Source organism: Sus scrofa, chromosome 9, assembly GCF_000003025.6.
Source record: "Sus scrofa isolate TJ Tabasco breed Duroc chromosome 9, Sscrofa11.1, whole genome shotgun sequence".
In the NCBI taxonomy this organism is placed as follows: Eukaryota; Metazoa; Chordata; class Mammalia; order Artiodactyla; family Suidae; genus Sus; species Sus scrofa.
Window position 1 is genome coordinate 47,546,685 of NC_010451.4, and position 19,380 is coordinate 47,566,064.

At 35.7% G+C, this 19,380-nt stretch overlaps 1 protein-coding gene across 7 annotated transcripts in view; it reads left to right on the forward strand.

Moving 5' to 3' along the window:
* ARHGEF12 (Rho guanine nucleotide exchange factor 12) overlaps positions 1-19,380 on the forward strand; it is a 146,469-nt gene that overhangs the window by 72,119 nt on the left and 54,970 nt on the right. For 5 of the 7 annotated variants that reach the window (XM_021062986.1, XM_013979482.2, XM_021062983.1 and 2 more), the window contains 7 exons: positions 4,274-4,372; positions 5,050-5,099; positions 8,388-8,445; positions 10,696-10,874; positions 12,368-12,445; positions 12,642-12,761; positions 14,492-14,632. In XM_021062986.1, the coding sequence (XP_020918645.1) occupies positions 5,061-5,099; positions 8,388-8,445; positions 10,696-10,874; positions 12,368-12,445; positions 12,642-12,761; positions 14,492-14,632 (615 nt within the window). In that variant the 5' untranslated portion in view covers positions 4,274-4,372; positions 5,050-5,060. The remainder of the gene's footprint in view (positions 1-4,273; positions 4,373-5,049; positions 5,100-8,387; positions 8,446-10,695; positions 10,875-12,367; positions 12,446-12,641; positions 12,762-14,491; positions 14,633-19,380) is intronic. The other 2 variants (XM_021062985.1, XM_021062984.1) reach the window with 1 other exon arrangement.

Genomic DNA, 19,380 nt, shown 5'->3' on the forward strand with positions numbered 1-19,380 from the left:
TTAAAATGCCAAAATTTTGTTAAAGATAAAGAGAGAAGTCTAAAGATAGCGAAAGAAAAGCAAAGAGGCATATATAAGGGAATCTCTATAACACTATCAGATGATTTCTCTGCAGTCAGAGAAACATAGCACATCAGAAGGGAGTGGCATGATGTATGCAACGTCCTTAAAGGAAAAAACCTACAACCTAGGATGCTTTACCCAGCAAGATTATTATTTAGTATAGAAGGAGAAATAAATAATATCTCAGATAAACAAAAACTAAAAGAAGTCAGCAATACTAAACCTACCTTAAAAGAAATGTTAAAGAGTCCTCTCCAAATGGAAAAGAAGTAAGAATCTACAGGAAAGGGAAAAATCCCAATAGGATTCTTTATAATAATAAAAGAAATGTTAAAGAGTCCTCTCCAAATGGAAAAGAAGTAAGAATCTACAGGAAAGGGAAAAATCCCAATAGGATTCTTTATAGTAAGGATTGAAGATCATGTAAACAACAACAACAAAAAATTGTAAAAGCAACTCTAAAGCAGTAACCAGTGAAGGATAATCATGAAAATGACATCAAAGACACAAAATGTGGGGGAAAGGGAGTAAAAAATGTAAATCTTCTAGAATGTATTTGAACTTAAAGGATTATCAATTTAAAGCAAGTAGATATAATTATGGGTCAACATATAAAAACCCTGTGATAGGAGTTCCTGTCGCGGCTCAGTGGTTAACGAATCCAAGTAGGAACCATGAGGTTGCAGGTTCGGTCCCTGGCCTTGCTCAGTGGATTAAGGATCCAGCGTTGCCGTGAGCTGTGGTGTAGGCTGCAGACTCAGCTCGAATCCCAAGTTGCTGTGGCTTTGGCGTAGGCTGGCGGCTACAGCTCCGATATTACCCCTAGCCTGGGAATTTCCATATGCCACAGAAGCGGCCCTAGAAATGGCAAAAAGACCAAAAAAAAAAAAAAAAATTACTTTAGATGTCAGTGGGCTTAATGTTCTGATCAAAACACATAGAATGGCTGACTGGATAAAAAAAGCAAGATTCCTATATTTTAAAGTCAAAATACCTAATTCATTTGAAATTTCAAATGACTGTAAGGAAGGTCACCAGGTGTTTCCAAAACTGGGAATGCATTTTAAAATATTCCTGTAAAAACACTATTCTCTGATTCTTATTGTATAAATAAATAATAATGCAATAAAGTTATAAAGAATGCCATTTTCCTTGATTTTACATATTCTTACCTATTCTGTTTAGAGTTTTTCCTAATTGAAGGAAGCAACATTAAACAAAAGAAAATGGTTAAATTCTGGAGTTCCCGTCGTGGCGCAGTGGTTAACGAATCCGACTAGGAACCATGAGGTTGCAGGTTCGGTCCCTGCCCTTGCTCAGTGGGTTAACGATCTGGCGTTGCCGTGAGCTGTGGTGTAGGTCGCAGACGCGGCTCGGATCCTGCGTTGCTGTGGCTGCAGCTCCGATTTGACCCCTAGCCTGGGAACCTCCAAATGCCGCAGGAGCGGCCCAAAGAAATAGCAAAAAGACAAAAAAAAAAAAAAAAGAAAGAAAGAAAATGGTTAAATTCTGATGGGTTATCTTTCTTCTGCCCCATTACAGTTTCCTATTTTGAGGAGGGGAGAATTTGCAAATTCAAATACAGTTTAGTATTTAGTAGTCTCTAGAATTGAGGTCTCACATATTTTTTAATGTTGAAGATTAACTTTTTTGAGAATCAATTACATAAAATCATTTAAGTGTACAATCTATACATCTTGAGAAGTGAATACCCATGTAATTATTACTTTAAGACACAGAGCATTTCTATCAACCCAAAAAGTTCCTTCATGTCTCTTTGCAGTCATTCTTATCCCTCTACCCTACTGTGACCCTAGGCAACCACTAATCAGCTTTTTGTTACTGTAGTTTGCTTTTGCCTATTCTACATCGGAATCACATAGTATGTACTCTTTTTCTATCTTCCTTCTTTTCCTTGGCATGATGTTTTTGTGATCCATCTATGTTTGTTGCATGTGTGGGTAGTTCCCTTTTTTTTTCTTGCTAAGCAGTATTTTATTATGATGACTATACCACAATTAGTTTATCCATTTGTCTGTTGATAGACAATTGAGTTGTTTCTAGTTTTGGCTCTTATGGGCAAACTGCCATGAACAGTTGTGTACCAGTCTTTATGTGGACATGAGTTTTCATTTCACTTGGGAGTGAAATTGCTGTCATATGTAAATGTATGCTTCCCTTTATAAGACATTTCCTAACTGTTTTCACCATTTTACATTCCCACCAGCAATGTATGAGAGTTCCAGTTGTTTCACACTTGGTACTATCAATTTTTTATTTTAGCTATTCCAGTTAGTATGTAGTGGTATCTCATAGTGGTTTTAACTTGCATTTTCCTCAAGACTGCAGATGTTGAGCACCTTTTGCATGTGCTTATTGGCCGTTGGTGTGTCTTTCTTTGTGATGTGTTTATTCATATCTTTTGTCATATCTTTAAAAATTTTTACATAATATCTTTATTATATATTTTTATATAATATTTATTTTATGTACTTTATTATATATTTTATATAATATCTTTAAATATTTTGTCATATCTTTAAAATGTGTCTTCTATAATAGGATTGTGAGATTTTTAAAAATTTATTAAAAAAATTTTTTTTTCTTTTTAGAGCTGTACCCATGGCATTATGGGGGTTCCTAGGCTAGGGGGTCAAATTGGAGTTGTAGCTGCTGGCCTACACCACAGCTCATGGCAACACCAGATCCTTAACCCACTGAGCAAGGCCAGATATCAAACCTGCATCCTCATGGATGCTAGTCAGATTTGTTTCTGCTGAGCCATTACAGGAACTCTAAGATATATATATTTTTAAATATAAGTCTGGATCTAGTGCTTTATCAGATAATTTGCATGGCAAATATTTTCTCCTAGTCTGTGGCTTACCTTTTCATTTTCTTATCAGTGTCCTTAGAAGAGCAGATATTTAAAATTTTGGGTCCAGTTTGTCTGTTTTTTCTTTTATGGTTGATGTGTTTTGTATCCTAAAAGATCTCTGCCTTTCCTAAGGTCTTGAAGATTTTCTCCTATGTTTTTTCATGAAAAGTTTTAGCTTTTAAGTCCGTGATTTGCTTTGTTAATTTTTGTGTAGGGTTATGAATTAAGGTTCAAGGTTCATATTTTCCATTCTGGGATCCAGTTATTCTGATATTTCATCTGTAGTAAGCTCATATTTGTGTCCTTTGACTAACAGCAAGAAATATACATATATTCTTTAACATGCTATCTGTAATATAACCTTTGTTTTGTTCATAAGACTTACTTAAAAAAATCATTGCTCTTCGTATAAAAATCTTTATTTTGAGGAAAGTTTTCATTTTATAATTATGATTGTATTTGCTTTGTTTTACATGTTTTATATATCGACTTTTGGAGAAATGCTTAGATTCTGCAAAGCTTAAAGTATATATTAAATCTTTGGCTAACACTAAGTTCAGGATCTTCCAATCCTGATGTATGACAAATAGCCCTGGGCACTAATTGAGACATCCCTATTCCTTTGGTTGTGGTCCTTTCTGTCATCTTGCCTCGACAATTTTTGTTTGCTGTTTAACTAGAAGGAAAACAAATTCTCTGTACGAATCAGGTAAGTATATGAAAGAAATGAAAGAGTTGGTTGGGATCACAGCTTCTTTCTTTATCTTTGCTACTTTTTCCTCTTTTCTTTTTATTTTTTCTATGAGCCGAAGTCTTCTTTCCTTTTGGACTTTTCTTTCTCCTTTTTAGCACCTCCTTTCTTTATATAATTGTTTTTCTGGGTGTATTTTCTTGAGAGTGAGATTGGACTGCTGTAGAATTTACCTTGGGATGTTTCTATCCTAATGAACCAAAATGTTTGATTATCTTGGTGTTAAACACCAATTAGAGCATGAAAAATACAGGGAGGTGGGAGAGAATTTTTTATTGAAAAAGAATTTGCATTGATATAAATGGCCTTTCCATCTAACTGTCTCCTCTAATGCTTCATCTTTTCCAGTTTGTCTTAGCTATTTTTAATCTTGGAGCAATTATACCCTACCTCTCCTGTGAGAAACCAATATATACAACTCTAATATTCTTGTGTTTGTTTTGCTAATGGGGTTAGTGCTCCTATTATTTTATATAGATTTCACGTGATACCTTGTGTTTCTCCAGATAGAATACAGTTATATTAATATGTAATTATTGTCTTTTTTTTTCTTCTCTCTTTCCCCTGTGGTTCTTGTACAGGTCTTGTTCAGCGTTGCGTGATCATCCAGAAGGATGACAATGGATTTGGGCTGACGGTCAGTGGAGACAATCCAGTGTTCGTACAGTCTGTCAAAGAAGGCAAGGCATTTTTTCAAAATAGTCTTGTCACTTGGGAGCAAACAGAGTAAGAATAGAAAAGCTTAATTAATGTCTATTGCCGAGAATAAAATAATCACATAAATTACAGGTCATATAGCCTTATTGTGCTGTATCTGTTTTTAGTGTTACAGTTGCAGGCATGAATGTATCCCAGTTGATTTCTTTTGTACTTTCTAGAAAGAAAACAGTTCTTACTTTGTTTTAGAAATCATATAACTCTTTAGTTGTGATATTTTATACATCATCACTTATATAAGTTTGTGAAATTTTGTTTCTTCATGGCACCAGAGATATTTGGGTAGAAATAGATGAAAGAAATGGTTATATACTCCATAATTTCCATTCTTTTCCCCAAAATGACAACAATATCTTATACTACTATTACCATATATCAAACACTTCCTTTATATTGGGTGCTGTAATTTGAGGTAGGTATTTCCTAATCTCCATTTTATGGGTGATATTGAGCCTTAGGGTAAAAAACCATAAAATCAGTCCATGGTCATACAACTACAGTGTGGCAGAGGCAAGATTTCCACCTAAATTTGTCTGACTTTAAAACCCATGTTTTAACCATTTTGTTACAGTGTCTCTTTTCAAGGAGATTGTCAGTGAATGTAAATGAATTACATTTTAAGAATTAATTTCTCTTACAGATGGAGCAGCCATGCGGGCTGGAGTACAGACAGGTGATCGAATCATCAAGGTAAAGAGACTCTTCAGGAATTTTTGGTAGAATTAAAAAACAGCATATATTAGACATATTTTGACTTTTTCACTTGTGTTTTTATTAAAAGTAGCACATTATATATGATGGATTTATTGACTATAAAAACTTTTATTTCATTTATTTTATTTATTTATTTATTTGTCTTTTTAGGGTCCCCCTGCAACATATGGAGGACCCGCAGGCTAGGGGTCCAATTGGAGCTGTAGCTGCTGACCTGTGCCACAGCCACAGCAACACAGGATCCAAGCTGTGTCTGTGACCTACACCACAGCTCACCGGCAATGCCAGATCCTTAACCCACTGAACAAGGCCAGGGATCGAACCTGCATCTTCATGGATGCTAGTCAGATTCGTTTTCTGCTGAGCCACAATGGGAGCACCTTCATTTATTTTATTTTATTTTATTTTATTTTATTTTATTTTATTTTATTTTATTTTATTTATTTTATTTTATTTTATTTTTGTCTTTTGTCTTTTTAGGGCCACATGCACGGCATATGGAGGTTCCCAGGCTAGGGGTCTAATTGGAGCTATAGCTGCTGGCCTATGCCAGATCCGAGCTGCATCTGCGACCTATACCACAGCTCACAGCAATGCCGGATCCTTAACCCACTGAGCAAGGCCAGTGATCAAACCTGCAACCTCATGGTTCCTAGTCAGATTCATTTCTGCTGTGCCACTCCTTCATTTATTTTAAAATTAATGTTACTCTTTACTGAAAAGCATAATAAAATGTTTAAGTAAATGGAGTCATATATGTTCTTGGGTAGGACAGTACTCACTGTGTTGTAAAGATCATACTTCTCTAAATTAATCTCTTAGCAAGAAATTCTCATCAAAATATATTAATAAATCTGGGTAAGTGTGCCATTCCTTGTCAAATTCCAAATGATTATTTCTTCTAAGTGAACTTTGCAAAGGCATTATGTGTATGGGTAAGTGTGAGGTGAGATGGTGTGAATTAATTTGAAGCAAGTGACCCTAGTACAGATATGGACATATTTGGAACACAATAGAGAGTTCAGAAATAGACCTGAGTTCTGATTGGCAGGGAAAGAATGGATTATTCAGTACTTACTCTTAAGACAACTGATTCACATGGTTTCTTAAAATCAGTTTACTATACAGGAAAAGACACCATGAACATATATTTATAGAGAACTATCTAGAAAAATATTTGAAACATATTATGGAATATGACATCCTTAATTGTAAAGAGCACTTTTTAAATTGCTAACAGAAGAATTAATAGTCTAATAGAAAAATGGGCAGAGAATTTTATCAGCCAATTCTCCGATATGATATGTCCAACCTCACTGATACCAAAGAAGTGGAAATTAAATGATCGGTAAAAATATATTTGGTTGTCAGAAATTTTAAAGATTTATGATACACATTTGGCATAGTTTGGTTATGGTAAAATGGCTACTCTCATAAGCTTGTTATGAATATAAATTAGGTAAAATCTGAATGGAAATTTATGAATGTGTATCAAAAGCTAGATACTTTTAAAAACTACCCTGACTACATTTTTGCTTTTAGGAGCTTACCTAATGAAATAGATGTACAAACCTGGAGTGGTATGTGTACAGGAACATTCGTTTAAGCATTATCATATTGAAAACTTGTAAACACTCTTAGTATGCATAAACCGAGGGCTAGAGAAATAAATTGCATTTCGTCTGTAGCTTTTAAAAAGTATGGATCAGGTCTATTTGTACCTATATTGAAAGATATCTATAGTACAATAAAAATATTTTTGTTTGCATAAAAACACAGTTATAATGTATATGCATGTGTGTCTGTGTATTTGGTTCGTGTATGCTAGCATAGAATAGTATCTCAAAGATTAAACAGTATGGTTCATAGTGGTCATCTCTGGTGGGGATGATAGGCATACTTTTATTTCCATTTTATACTCTGATATATTTGAACTTGTAAAAATTAGTATTACTAGCATGAGAGAAAAAGTAATGTTAATTTAGATCCATTTGATGGATTTTGATGTTTATGTCAGATCCGTTTGATGTTTCATTTAGTGGTTTGGATGATACTTCCTACATTTTGCCCGTTTGAAAATTAATTCTCTTTGTAAAGATTAAGTCATGACTGGAAATCTAAAAGTAAATTGAGGAGTTCCCGTCGTGGCGCAGTGGTTAACGAATCCGACTAGGAACCATGAGGTTGCGGGTTCGGTCCCTGCCCTTGCTCAGTGGGTTAACGATCTGGCGTTGCCGTGAGCTGTGGTGTCGGTTGCAGACGCGGCTCGGATCCCGCGTTGCTGTGGCTCTGGAGTAGGCCGGTGGCTACAGCTCCGATTCAACCCCTAGCCTGGAACCTCCACATGCCTCGGGAGCGGCCAAGAAATAGCAACAACAACAACAACAACAAAAAGACAAAAAGACAAAAAAAAAAAAAAAAAAAACAAAAAAAAAAAAAAACAAAAAAACAAAAAAACAAAAAAAAAAAAGTAAATTGAGTATTGTTTTAGAAACATTGCTTATTCATCCTTTTAAAATGTATTATGCTTTTCACAAATCAGTGCATTTGTTATTAAAAGCAAAGAGCTTTTCTATTTGCAAGGGTCCTTCATTGTGAAGGATTTGTAAATCTGTGGTAGATTTGTAAATCTGTTACATAGGATGTTTTGTCATTTTTCATGGTGAATAAGTTATAATGTCCTTTAAATCAAGGCCCATTTTTGTGGTCAAGTTCATTTTGTTCCTGAGTATACCTTATAGAATAGTCGTAGAAATAAATGTCGAACCAAATACATACATTTTAATGTAGCCCTGTTTATTATAATTGCTTATATTATGTATAATAATTCCTGAAGTCACTTTATCCATTGTCTCAATTAGACTGTATCTGAAGGGAGTTCCCTTCATGGCTCAGCAGTTAATGATCCCGCTAGGATCCATGAGGATGCGGGTTCAATCCCTGGCCTTACTCAGTGGGTTAAGGATTCGGCATTGGCATGACCTCTGGTGTAGGTCGCAGATGCAGCTCAGATCCCATGTTGCTGTGGCTGTGGTACAGGCCAGCAGCTGTAGCTCTGATTTGACCCTAGCCTGGGACTTCCATATGCTGTGGGTGCGGCCCTAAAAAGCAAAGAAAATTAAAAATAAAAAAATAAAGTAAATAGTAAATTTCCAGTGCACTGAAACAAATATATTAATAAACAAATATATGTAATAAACAAGCATTATTTATTCTAAAAAGAAAAAAAGAATGTATCTGACAGATGTTATCATTTTCTTACAGGTGAATGGAACTCTGGTGACTCATTCAAACCATTTGGAAGTGGTGAAGCTAATCAAATGTAGGTGAATGTTATTCTCAGTCTTGTTTTCTGAAACCCTTAAAGCAAAAGTCATCTAATGTTTTCTGCAATAGGCCAGATGGGGAATTTTTTAGGCTTTGTGAGCCATATAGTCTACTACTTGACTCTCATTGTAACATGGGAGCAGCCATAGATGATACATAAATGAATGGGTGTGGCTGTGTTTCAGTAAAACTTTATTTGCCAAAATAATCTGTGGGTTGAATTTAGTCCCTTGGCTAGAGTTTCCTGACCCTTGCATTAAAGGAAAGTCTGAGGTGAAAATTCTTAACTTACTAATAACTATCTTTAGTCCACTTCATATATGCAGTTAATTGTGATGTCCTTGTCATTTTATTCTTGGTAATATTGAAACCATATTTGAAAGAAATGCATGAGTTAACCTGAGAGGAAAGAGGTTGGGAAATCAGACACAATGGCCTAAATGAACTGAAATAGAACTTTCAAAATCATGTAGCATAATCAGGTTCCCTTAGATAAGTAAATCATTAAAAAAATCCAGGGCATGGTTTTCTCTTGGAAATCTCTAGGGTTAAGAATTTATAATCTTCTGCATCAGACTATTCCACAGTAAAGTGGACGGAAATAAGAGGTAGTTGTTTATGGCCAAGCAGAAACACTACTTTTTTATTTCATATTATTTCTTTTCATTAAGTGGGCATCTTTAGAATAAATTTAATGAACTGAAATCCTTCTTGGTCTTATTATTGCTTAGATAATACAACCCATGAATTCCTTTACCTTTTCATTAGAGTACCAGTGCTCTAAAATGGTCACTTTGACCTAAAGTCCTTAACTTTATTTAGTACATGTTAAAAAGAAAAGGGGTGATCAGAATTAGATCTTCTTACTTGAATAAATTTGATTACTTATTTAATAAGATTGTGATTTATAAATTTGTATGTGCTACATAAATATGATGGTTTATGCTAATAAATGTGTGTCTAGTAACTATTGCAGAATATAAAAAGTGAGATGATTTCTTTAGTTTTTTAGGTTATATGTTGACCTTGTTCCAACATCATTTTTACTAAATTAAATCCTTGGCCTATATCTAATAAGAAGAACTTAGCTAAAAACCCAAAATAATCATAAAACACTCTCGAGGGTCCAAAACGGATACAAATTTGAAATGCCTAAACCCTTTGTACTATACTTGTAGTAGAGCTCCCTCATATCCTACTCTTTACTGCATAGTCTAGGCATAATAGAAGTGATTTCAAATCAAACCAATTTAAAAACAGCTAAAGAAGAGATGGGAAGAACTAGGAAGGAACCACATGTTTAAGTCAGTAAGATATATTAGATAACTTAGTGATAGAGAGAAATATATCGGAAAAGTTTTAAAAATATATTTACTTAAAATCCCCCAAATATCACAGCATGTGTGACCAACCAGGAAGTGTAAAAAAAAAGAAAATGTTTTTATAACTCCAGGCGCTGTGAAATAATTGCCAGTGTGTTCCATGGGAAGATTAAATTAGGAGAAAAAGTATGAAATACATTTTAAAGTTCTACTGAAAAGTCTTAAGAGAAAAAGTTTGTTATTAAAGCTCAGTTATCTAGAAAAGTCATTTACTTGGAAAGTATTATTTCTTACTGATTCTGGATAAGTAATGAATATCTGTTGTTACGTCTTTCTGGGTATGGGTAATTTTACTTTCCATAGTTTTTTCCCTGTAAAATACCTAGCAAAATTTTAAAATTAAAAACCACTACTTATATGTTGTGCTTTATTTCTGGGTTTTGTGGGTATTTTTTTTCACATTCATTTTTAAAAGTTAATTTAAAATTGCATCACTGTATTACGGAAAATTAGTTAAACCTTGCCTAAGTAGTCTATCTTAATGTGATAATTTTAAAACTTTGCATCTGAGAAATCAAACATAGTAGATGGTTGATAATAACTCATTCTTCTCTAAATTAAAAATAAAAAATCACTGGGGTTATAAATCTTATTTGCTTTTAAATAATCCGATCTTATGAGAGTAGTAATTTGCTCTCTGAAAATGGCATCACTCTTTTAGATTTTTAGGTGAGTCACAAAGGAGAAATAACAAGTTGGCAAGTTGGGTTCTTTTTCTGTGGAGAAATGATTAGCAGATGAAACTTTCTTACATAACTGGACTTTTTAGAACTTTCAAAGGATAAGTAGTAAAAATGCTGTAAAATTTTTTTGACAATGTTCTTTTCTCTTCCTTCCCCTTTCTTCCACTTCGCTACCTGAAGCGGGTTCCTATGTAGCTCTCACTGTTCAGGGACGCCCACCAGGGTCGCCCCAGATTCCACTCGCTGATTCTGAAGTAGAACCATCAGTCATTGGACATATGTCTCCCATCATGACATCCCCTCATTCACCTGGCACATCTGGGAATATGGAGAGAATTACTAGTCCTGTGCTCATGGGGGTAAGAGTGAGAAAACGTCTTTGTAAATGTTCAGTTGTATAACGATGCCTTTGGTTTATGTTAAGAGTTTTGAAGTGTCGAGCTGATGAGCAGATTTAAGATTCTAGAAAATAACTTGCTGATAAAAATTGCATAATAATTTGAAATGATTACAAGGTGTTGGGATAACAGATTTAATTCAATAAATATTTAATACCTACTGTATGAAAAACAGGGTGCCACCCACAAAAGAGTAAGTCAGATATCCTGTGTTCCAGGTCCCTTGTTATCTTAGAGTACATATTCTAAGAGAGTTGGCAGGGTTGTTTGTTTTGTTTATTGTTGTGTCTGGGGACACAGCAAAAATATTGTTTAGTGTGTGGTAGTAAGTGCTTAATAAAACTTTGTTGTTTGAGACTGAATGAAGAGTATACAAGTAATTATACTACAAAGGCAGAAGAATGTAGACATTACGAGAAGGAAAATATGATTAGGTGCTGTGTGATTTCAAAGGAGGAAAGAAACATATCCATTTGTGATAAGGAAGGGCTTTATGGAAAGCTGTTATTTGAACTGAGCCTCGAAAAACTGGTAACATTTAAGTGGTGGCAATGAGGAGGAAGGTATCCCAGATAGAGGAAGTAGAATAAACAGAGGTAAAGAGCCAAGAAAACATCAAGTATTTCTGGGAAACCATCAGGACTCTTGTTTGGCTGGTGCCTGTAAAAGATTTATGTAGTAGAACATAAGCTTGAAAAAAGTAAAAGACTATTGGAGTCTCCTGTGGCACAGCAGGTTAAGGATCTGGCATTGTCACTGCAGTGGGTTGGGTTGCTACTGTGGTGCAGGTTCAGTCCCAAGCCTGGAAACTTCCACATGGTGAGGGTACAGCCAAAAAAAAAAAAAAAAAAAAAAAAAAAAGTAAGACTGCTTTGAAAAGTCACAACTACAAGGCTAGTTTACATGTAACTGGATGGGCAGTAAGAATATATTACAATTTTTTTTTTTTTTTTTTTTTGCGTAAGAGAGTGATGTGATTATAGCAGAATTTTAGGAAGACTAATTCGATAAAGTATTATGGGGTTGTAAGACAAGGAGAGATGGCAGGAGATGAATCAGGGCACTGTCTAATATTTCAGGTAGGAAGTACTGGAAATTTGAGCCAAACAAAGGGATTGATAGTAAAGATCCAAAGGAGGTAAAATATAAGATGTTATTCTTATACTTTTTAAGACAACTTCATTTCTCCAACTAATATCAATATTTAATCTTTTTGAACCTAGTTTAGCAAAAGTGTATAAATAGAAGGACTGAAATATTGCTGTCATCTTTTATCTGTAAGTGTCATATCTAAAAGCCTGTTATCATAACTGCTGGAAATAAAGAAAATCCTAATAGGTAATGAATGTTGGAGTTGAGATGTAACATTGTAGGACTCATTTTCAGTGCCTATTTTAGCGTCACTTTCCTTGCATTGGTTCTTGTTTGTTTTTTTGTTTTTTATCTTCTTCTAGGAGGAAAACAATGTGGTTCATAACCAGAAAGTAGAAATTCTGAGAAAAATGTTACAGAAAGAACAGGAACGGCTACAGGTACTAAGTTAGAAATGGGGCTAGGTACCAGCCAGTAAAAATGTGAGTAGGCATGGTTGGGTTGCTATTTACTGTAATCATAATCAAGCACTATTGTAATCAATGCCATCAGCTATTTTATTGATTAAGAATAGACTTTTAAAATATTTTCTTGATAAAAGTAATTAATTCTTGAAATATTTTTATAACTTTTCAGTTATTGCAGGAAGATTACAACCGAACACCTGCCCAAAGATTGCTAAAAGAGATCCAAGAGGCCAAGAAACACATTCCTCAGCTGCAAGAGCAGTTATCCAAAGCCACAGGCTTTGCTCAGGTAGCATCACTATTAAAAGTGCTACCCAACTTTTTGTAGGAGAATTTTCTTCTGGGAATGTGTCAGAGAGTGTTGCAGTTGCCTTTTTTAAAAGTGATTTTTCTAGCATAGGCCAACAGGATGTCCTGTGTAGGATGTTACAGAAATAATGATTAACTAAAAGATCATGTGGGCTTCTGATCATTTGTTTGCTCATGATAATCATGCTTTGCTCCACAATAATTTTAGAAAGAATTGAGTGCTTTTGCTTTGATATGACAAATTACTAAGACATATTTAAATATATATATATTTAAATTTTTGAGGTTTATTCTGCCATTTTGAAACAGAACAGCAGTTTTGTTTTTAAGTAGGGATATAATATTTTTCTTATTTAATCTGTACAATAACCCTCTGAGATTAGCTACTGTTGTTTTCCCCCATTTTACATAAACTCATAGAGAAACTCAGAGAAATTAATTTGTCTAAAATCATGTAGCTCAAAAGTGATGGAACTGTAATTTAAATCCAGTCGAATTCCATGCGTGTTTGTGTTCTTAATAACTATATTTTTATTCTAATGTAAAACTAGACTTCAGCAGATTTTCTATGTAGGTATAAGGTCTGGAGATAATAGTCTTGTTAGAAAAAATAGCTCAGCCTCTCTGTGTCAACCAGAATGACATTCTGTAATATTTAGCTTTGGGATATGGAGAAATAAGTAAAAGTTGCTTATTTGTTATTCTTCATGAGTTAGGTCCTTAGGGTCATAGAACTAAAAGGATTCTTTGATCCGACTAGGAACCATGAGGTTGGGGGTTCGATCCCTGGCCTCGCTCAGTGGGTTAAGGATCCGGCGTTGCCGTGAGCTGTGGTGTAGGTTGCAGATGCGGCTCGGATCCCGCCTTGCTGTGCCTCTGGCGTAGGCCGGTGGCTGCAGCTCCGATTGGACCCCTAGCCTGGGAACCTCCATATGCTGCGGGAGCGGCCCAAGAAATAGCAAAAAGACAAAAAAAAAAAAAAAAAGGATTCTTTGAAATCATCTGTCCTGATATGCTCATTTTAAAGCTTAAAAAAAAAGGTCATGCCATAGTTGTGAAAACTAGGGCCTGAACTGGTGAAACGGCTCATATGATTTGTAAGGCCTGACTTCCAAGTTCAGTGTACTTAGCATTTTACATTATTTTATTACTTTTAGTGCCATTGGCTATATGAAGTTTTGACTATTCAGCCTCAGTAATACTGACAGCTTTATGTTGTTATTACTACTGAGCAAAGACAATAATCTTACTCTGTTCAAACAGTAAAACTGCGGTTCCTGCTTTTAAAAGCTTATAATAATTTGTGGTATAGCATTGTATCCCAGAATTGACAATTTACTGAAGTTCTAAATATTGGAAGGCAGTTAACCACAAGTTATCTTTACCAACAGGCAGGAAATGTAAATTATATAACTTAACAGACTATTTTATCTTTTTGCTTTATTTGGAGGTTTGAAATTATATTCTCTCTACTGAAATATCATTTCCCTGTCTTTTAAGGCCATGCCACTTTAGAACCACGGAATTCGTACTTATTTAGGCTTTTAACTTTTAGAACTTCAAGTATTTTTGATCACATCAAACTGGCTGACTTTTGACAGTCCTCACTGAGCTTTCAATGTAACTCTGTTTCTTTATGCAGTCAGTAATGAAAAGGTTTTGTTGTTGTTTGTTTTTAATGTGTTTGTGTGTGTGCTTAATCTCTTTTAGGATGGAGCTGTAGTTACATCCTCCAAGCCATTAGGTGACACACTAACAGTCAGTGAAGTAGAAGGAGATCCTGGTGATGGACTAGGCAGAAGTGACTATTGCAGTGGAGATGCTTCCCGGCCCAGTAGTGACAGTGCAGATGTAAGTGTTCTGTCTTTATCTTGTATTTTTCTCTACAGCCCTTTCTAGATTTGATTTTAAGTTATGTGAACTTAGAGGCATTTTCTGTTTACTTAGTTTTTATCGCCACCCTCCTTAATACAACAGTTTGATGAACAGAAATTCTGGGCACTGTTGTATATGAGCTTTTAATTCCAGAGGTCACTTTTTCCCTTGGACACCATTGCCAAATGTTTCTTTTGAGGAGATGGAATTTCCCAGCAGGCGTCTTGTTTGTGGGTAGAGAAGATAATAATGCCAGTGCTTTCTTACTGAACCGAGAGGCCAACTGTTGATATCTTTAAGAGCATTTTAATATTCCATTTGTGGTTAGAGTGACTCAGTCTCGAATCATGGGGCATTTTGCCATTACAAAGAGGAAAAGCCTTAGTCCTCTTAGCTAGACTTCACTTAATAGCCCATGTTTAGGATTGCTTTCTTGGTTAACCCAGAAATTGCCAGATAAGAGTGGGTATTTGTTAAGACAAGAAAATACAAAAAAAAAAAAGAGAGTTCCCGTCCTGGTGCAGAGGAAACGAATCCAACTAGGAACCATGAGGTTGCAGGTTCAATCCCTGGCCTCCTTCTGTGGGTTAAGGATCCGGTGTTGCCCTGAGCTGTGGTGTAGGTTGTAGATGCGGCTTGAATCTGGCATTGCTGTGGCTGTGGCATAGGCCAGCAGCAACAGCTCCAATTAGACCCTTAGCCTGGGAACCTCTATGTGCCGTAGGTGCAGCCCTAAAAGGACAAAAGACAAAAAAAAAAAAAAAAAAGATAAAATATTTTAAGTTGAATATGATGCAGCACCGTATGAATACTTTTTTTTTTTTTTTAATGAGTTGCAACGTTTATTTCAGGTTCTCTCTTGTTGTTGTTTTGTTTTGTTTTTTTTGTATTTTTTTTTTTTTTCTTTTTTGCCACACAGGCAGTATGTGGGAATTCCCAGGCCAGGGATTGAACCTATGCCTCCCAGCAGCAACCAGAGCCATAGCGGTGAGAACCCAGGCCCGTCAACCCACTAGGCCATCACAGAACTCCCAAAGTTATATGAATACTTGAAAGCTAAAGTATTTATTCAGCAGTAATTTGTAGGTAGTATGCAATGATAGGAGTAATTACCTAAAAATAGATCTCTTTAAAAACAATGAAGGAAGTAATGTAAATCAGTGTTTTTTAATGCAGGTCATAAAAATTAATTTAGTGGGTTTCGGCCAGCATTTTTAAAAAAGAATAGAATAGGAAATAAGAGTGCTTTGCATGTAAAAGAGGTAAGTGTTACCTTTTGTGACTTGGTGTATATGTATACATGGGTAGGGGTGTGTGTGTGCATGCACGTGCTGGTTAACAATATAAAATTTCTCTTAAAAGGTTGTGGTTAAAAAAAAAAAAAAAGGAAATCTAGGGAGGTTCCATTGTGACTCAGCAGAAACAAACCTGACTAATATCCATGAGGACGTGGGTTCGAACCCTGCCCCTGCTCAGTGGGTTAAAGATCTGGTATTGCCATGAGTTGTGGTGTAAGTCACCTATGTGGCTAAGATTTGGCGTTGCTGTGGCTGTGGCTGTGGCATAGGCTGGCAGGGAACCTCCATATGCTGCAGGTGCAGCCCTAAAAAACAAAAAGAAAAAAAAAGAAAGCCACTGGATCATTGGATTAAGCCATCATTTAGGACACCTTTTGAGGCTTAGGCCCAGTGACTCAGTTCCTCATGCAAGGAGAATTTGAGGTTTTTAAAAATTTTTTTTGAAAGAAGGTGATAGGAGTCTTATGTTTGGATAGGCTAACTGTGTTAATGAAAGATTTCAATTTTGAGTCAAGAAAAAAATTATAAGTTATTTATTGGTGTACATACCATAAGCTGTAATAAGTGTTTTACATTTCCTATCTTAGTTAATTCTTAGAAATGCATTTTGAAATAGTAGTATTGTTATCACAACTTAACAAAAGAAAATCTGAGGCCAAAGTGAGTCTCAACTTACTGAACTTAGCTAATTAGTGATCTGCCTCTACCTGGTTCTAAAACATTCTTAAAGCATTTAAAGGTTCCAAGGTATGCAAATGCATAACGTTTTGGTAGAGCAGTGAAAATTTTACTAGTATATTAGAGTTACTGATGAAATTGCTAGTGTTGATCTTAGAAACAACGTCTTGAGTCCAGGTTATAATCAGATCAGCTTGTTCCAGCTATTGAACATGTACTGTTTTTGGAAATCCTTCTTGCATTTCTCCCTTTTGATTTAGTGCTTTTTCCCCTCTCTGTTGGCTTATTTCTATCATTAAACAAAAAATTTCTTGAGAGCAGAGTGCCCATCATATTTAACTATATGTCTCCATATAGACTGACAGATTGTAGGAATTCAGATCAAGAGATATGAATTAAAAATTTGAATTTTATTTTGTATTGAAATGTTAACAGTAAAATCTGTGGCTTAGAAATATAACTTTATGAAATACAGAGTGAATTGGCAAGTGTAGAAACAGACATTCCAGTTAATGAAGGCTGTTTGACAGTGTCATTGGTGTTTAATCAGTGTATGAATTAGTGAATGAGTAGAGTTTAGGCTTTATCTTGCATGCAGAAGAGAGACACAGTTGAAAACATGTCAGTGTGGAAAATGAAATAAAGAGACCAGGGAGATCAGTAAGAAAAGAAGACTGCTTGGCTTAAGAGGAACTTAACAATGTGTGTTAATTGGCTAATAAATTGTCACCATGTATTGAATACCTGCTTTGTGATGGTAGTCACAGCTAATGCTTTACAGATACTCTTTTTTTTTTTTTTTCTTTTTTTCTTTTTTTTTCTTTTTAGGGCTGCACCCACAGCATATAGAAGTTCCCAGGCTAGGGGTTGAATCAGAGGTATAGCTAGAGGCCTACACCACAGCCACAGCAACGCCAGATCCAAGCCATATTGGTGACCTACACCACAGCTCATGGCAATGCCGGATCCTTAACCTGTTGAGCAAGGCCAGGGATCAAACCCATGTCCTCATGGATCTTGTCTGGTTCGTTACCACTGAGCCATGATGGGAACTCCTGAAGATACTCTTTTTAATTCGTAATAATGTTAAAGAAGCAATATCAACATGTTATAGATGGGGAAACTGAGGCCAAGTGAGAGGATATTGTGGAAATCCAGGTGAGATATGTATAGTGCAGACTAGGATATTTGCTGAATACATAGCAAACTTTGTATAAATCCTACAGGTTTCTTTTTGAAACTAGAGATATGCTGCTTTGAGCTTATGGATTTCCATGTTTGTTTCAGTTGTATGATATTAAGATTGTAGGAGCCAATCAATGCTTTCAATTTTTTCCACTCTCTGCTCCTTTCTATAAAATAATCTCCTTGTAGTGTTTGCAATATCATTATCCTTGTAAAATTCCCCGCTTTTGCTTATCTCAGAAAAGGCTTTAAAGAATACCTACGGACCCAGTTCTCACAAGAGAAGCAAATTGATCACAAATCATCATCTGAAACTTAGAGCATCTGCCTCTTGGATTTTCAATTTGTGGCTTGCTTTTTAAAAATTATTTTGGGAGTTCCCGTCGTGGCGCAGTGATTAACAAATCCGACTAGGAACCATGAGGTTGCGGGTTCGGTCCCTGCCCTTGCTCAGTGGGTTAACGATCCGGCGTTGCCGTGAGCTGTGGTGTAGGTTGCAGATGCGGCTCGGATCCCGCGTTGCTGTGGCTCTGGCGTAGGCCGGTGGCTACAGCTCCGATTGGACCCCTAGCCTGGGAACCTCCATATGCCGCGGGAGCGGCCCAAGAAATAGCAACAACAACAACAAAAAAAGACAAAAAAAAAAAATTATTTTGAAAAGTTACAAACCTATTGAAAAATGGAGTAGCATAATGATCCCCCTCCTGTCCCAGACTACCCAGCTCAGTAGTCATTACCAAGTGCTCCACCTTGTTTTTGTCTATCTTCCCTCATTCTGCATCCGGTCCAAATAACTGATTAAAGTAAATCCAAGACTTTATTTCATTAATACGCATCCTTAACAGAAAAGAAGACTAAAAAGTTATGGCCATAATACTGTTATCGTCTTTTTTTAAATTAATGTTGAAATTTTATTTATTTATTTATTCTTTTTAAGGCCTTACCCATAGCATATGGAAGTTCCTAGGCTAGGGGTTGAATCAGAGCTGCAACTGCTGGCCCATGCCACAGCAATGCCAGATCCGAGCCACATCTTTGACCATCCTGCAGTAACTCTGTATCCTTAACCCACCGGGCAAGGCCAGGGATTAAACCTGCATCGTCATAGAGACTACGTCAGGTTCTTAACCCGCTAAACCACAATGGGAACTCCCTCGTCTTAATTAATATTTTCTTAGTATGAAATTTGATGTCCTTAATAGTCTTATAATGGTCTTTTTGCAATTGGTTTATTTGAATCAGGATCCAGTTAAGATCTTCAGCCTTCGGTTGATAAGTCTCTTAATTCATAATAGTTCTCTTCTCCTTTTTTTTTTTTTTTTCCTGCTATATTTTTGTTAAACTAGGTCATGTGTTCAGTAAAGCAACCCACATTCTAATTGTCTTTTCATGGTGTTGTCTAACATGCTCCTTTAGTATATATTTCCTGAAAATTGATAGTAAGATCTAGAGTCTTGAACAGATTAAGGTTTGAGAATTATTATTTGGCAAGAACAATTCCTGGGTGGCACTGTGTATATCCTATTACCTCACATCAGGGGGAGAATGCCTGGTTGTCTTTCT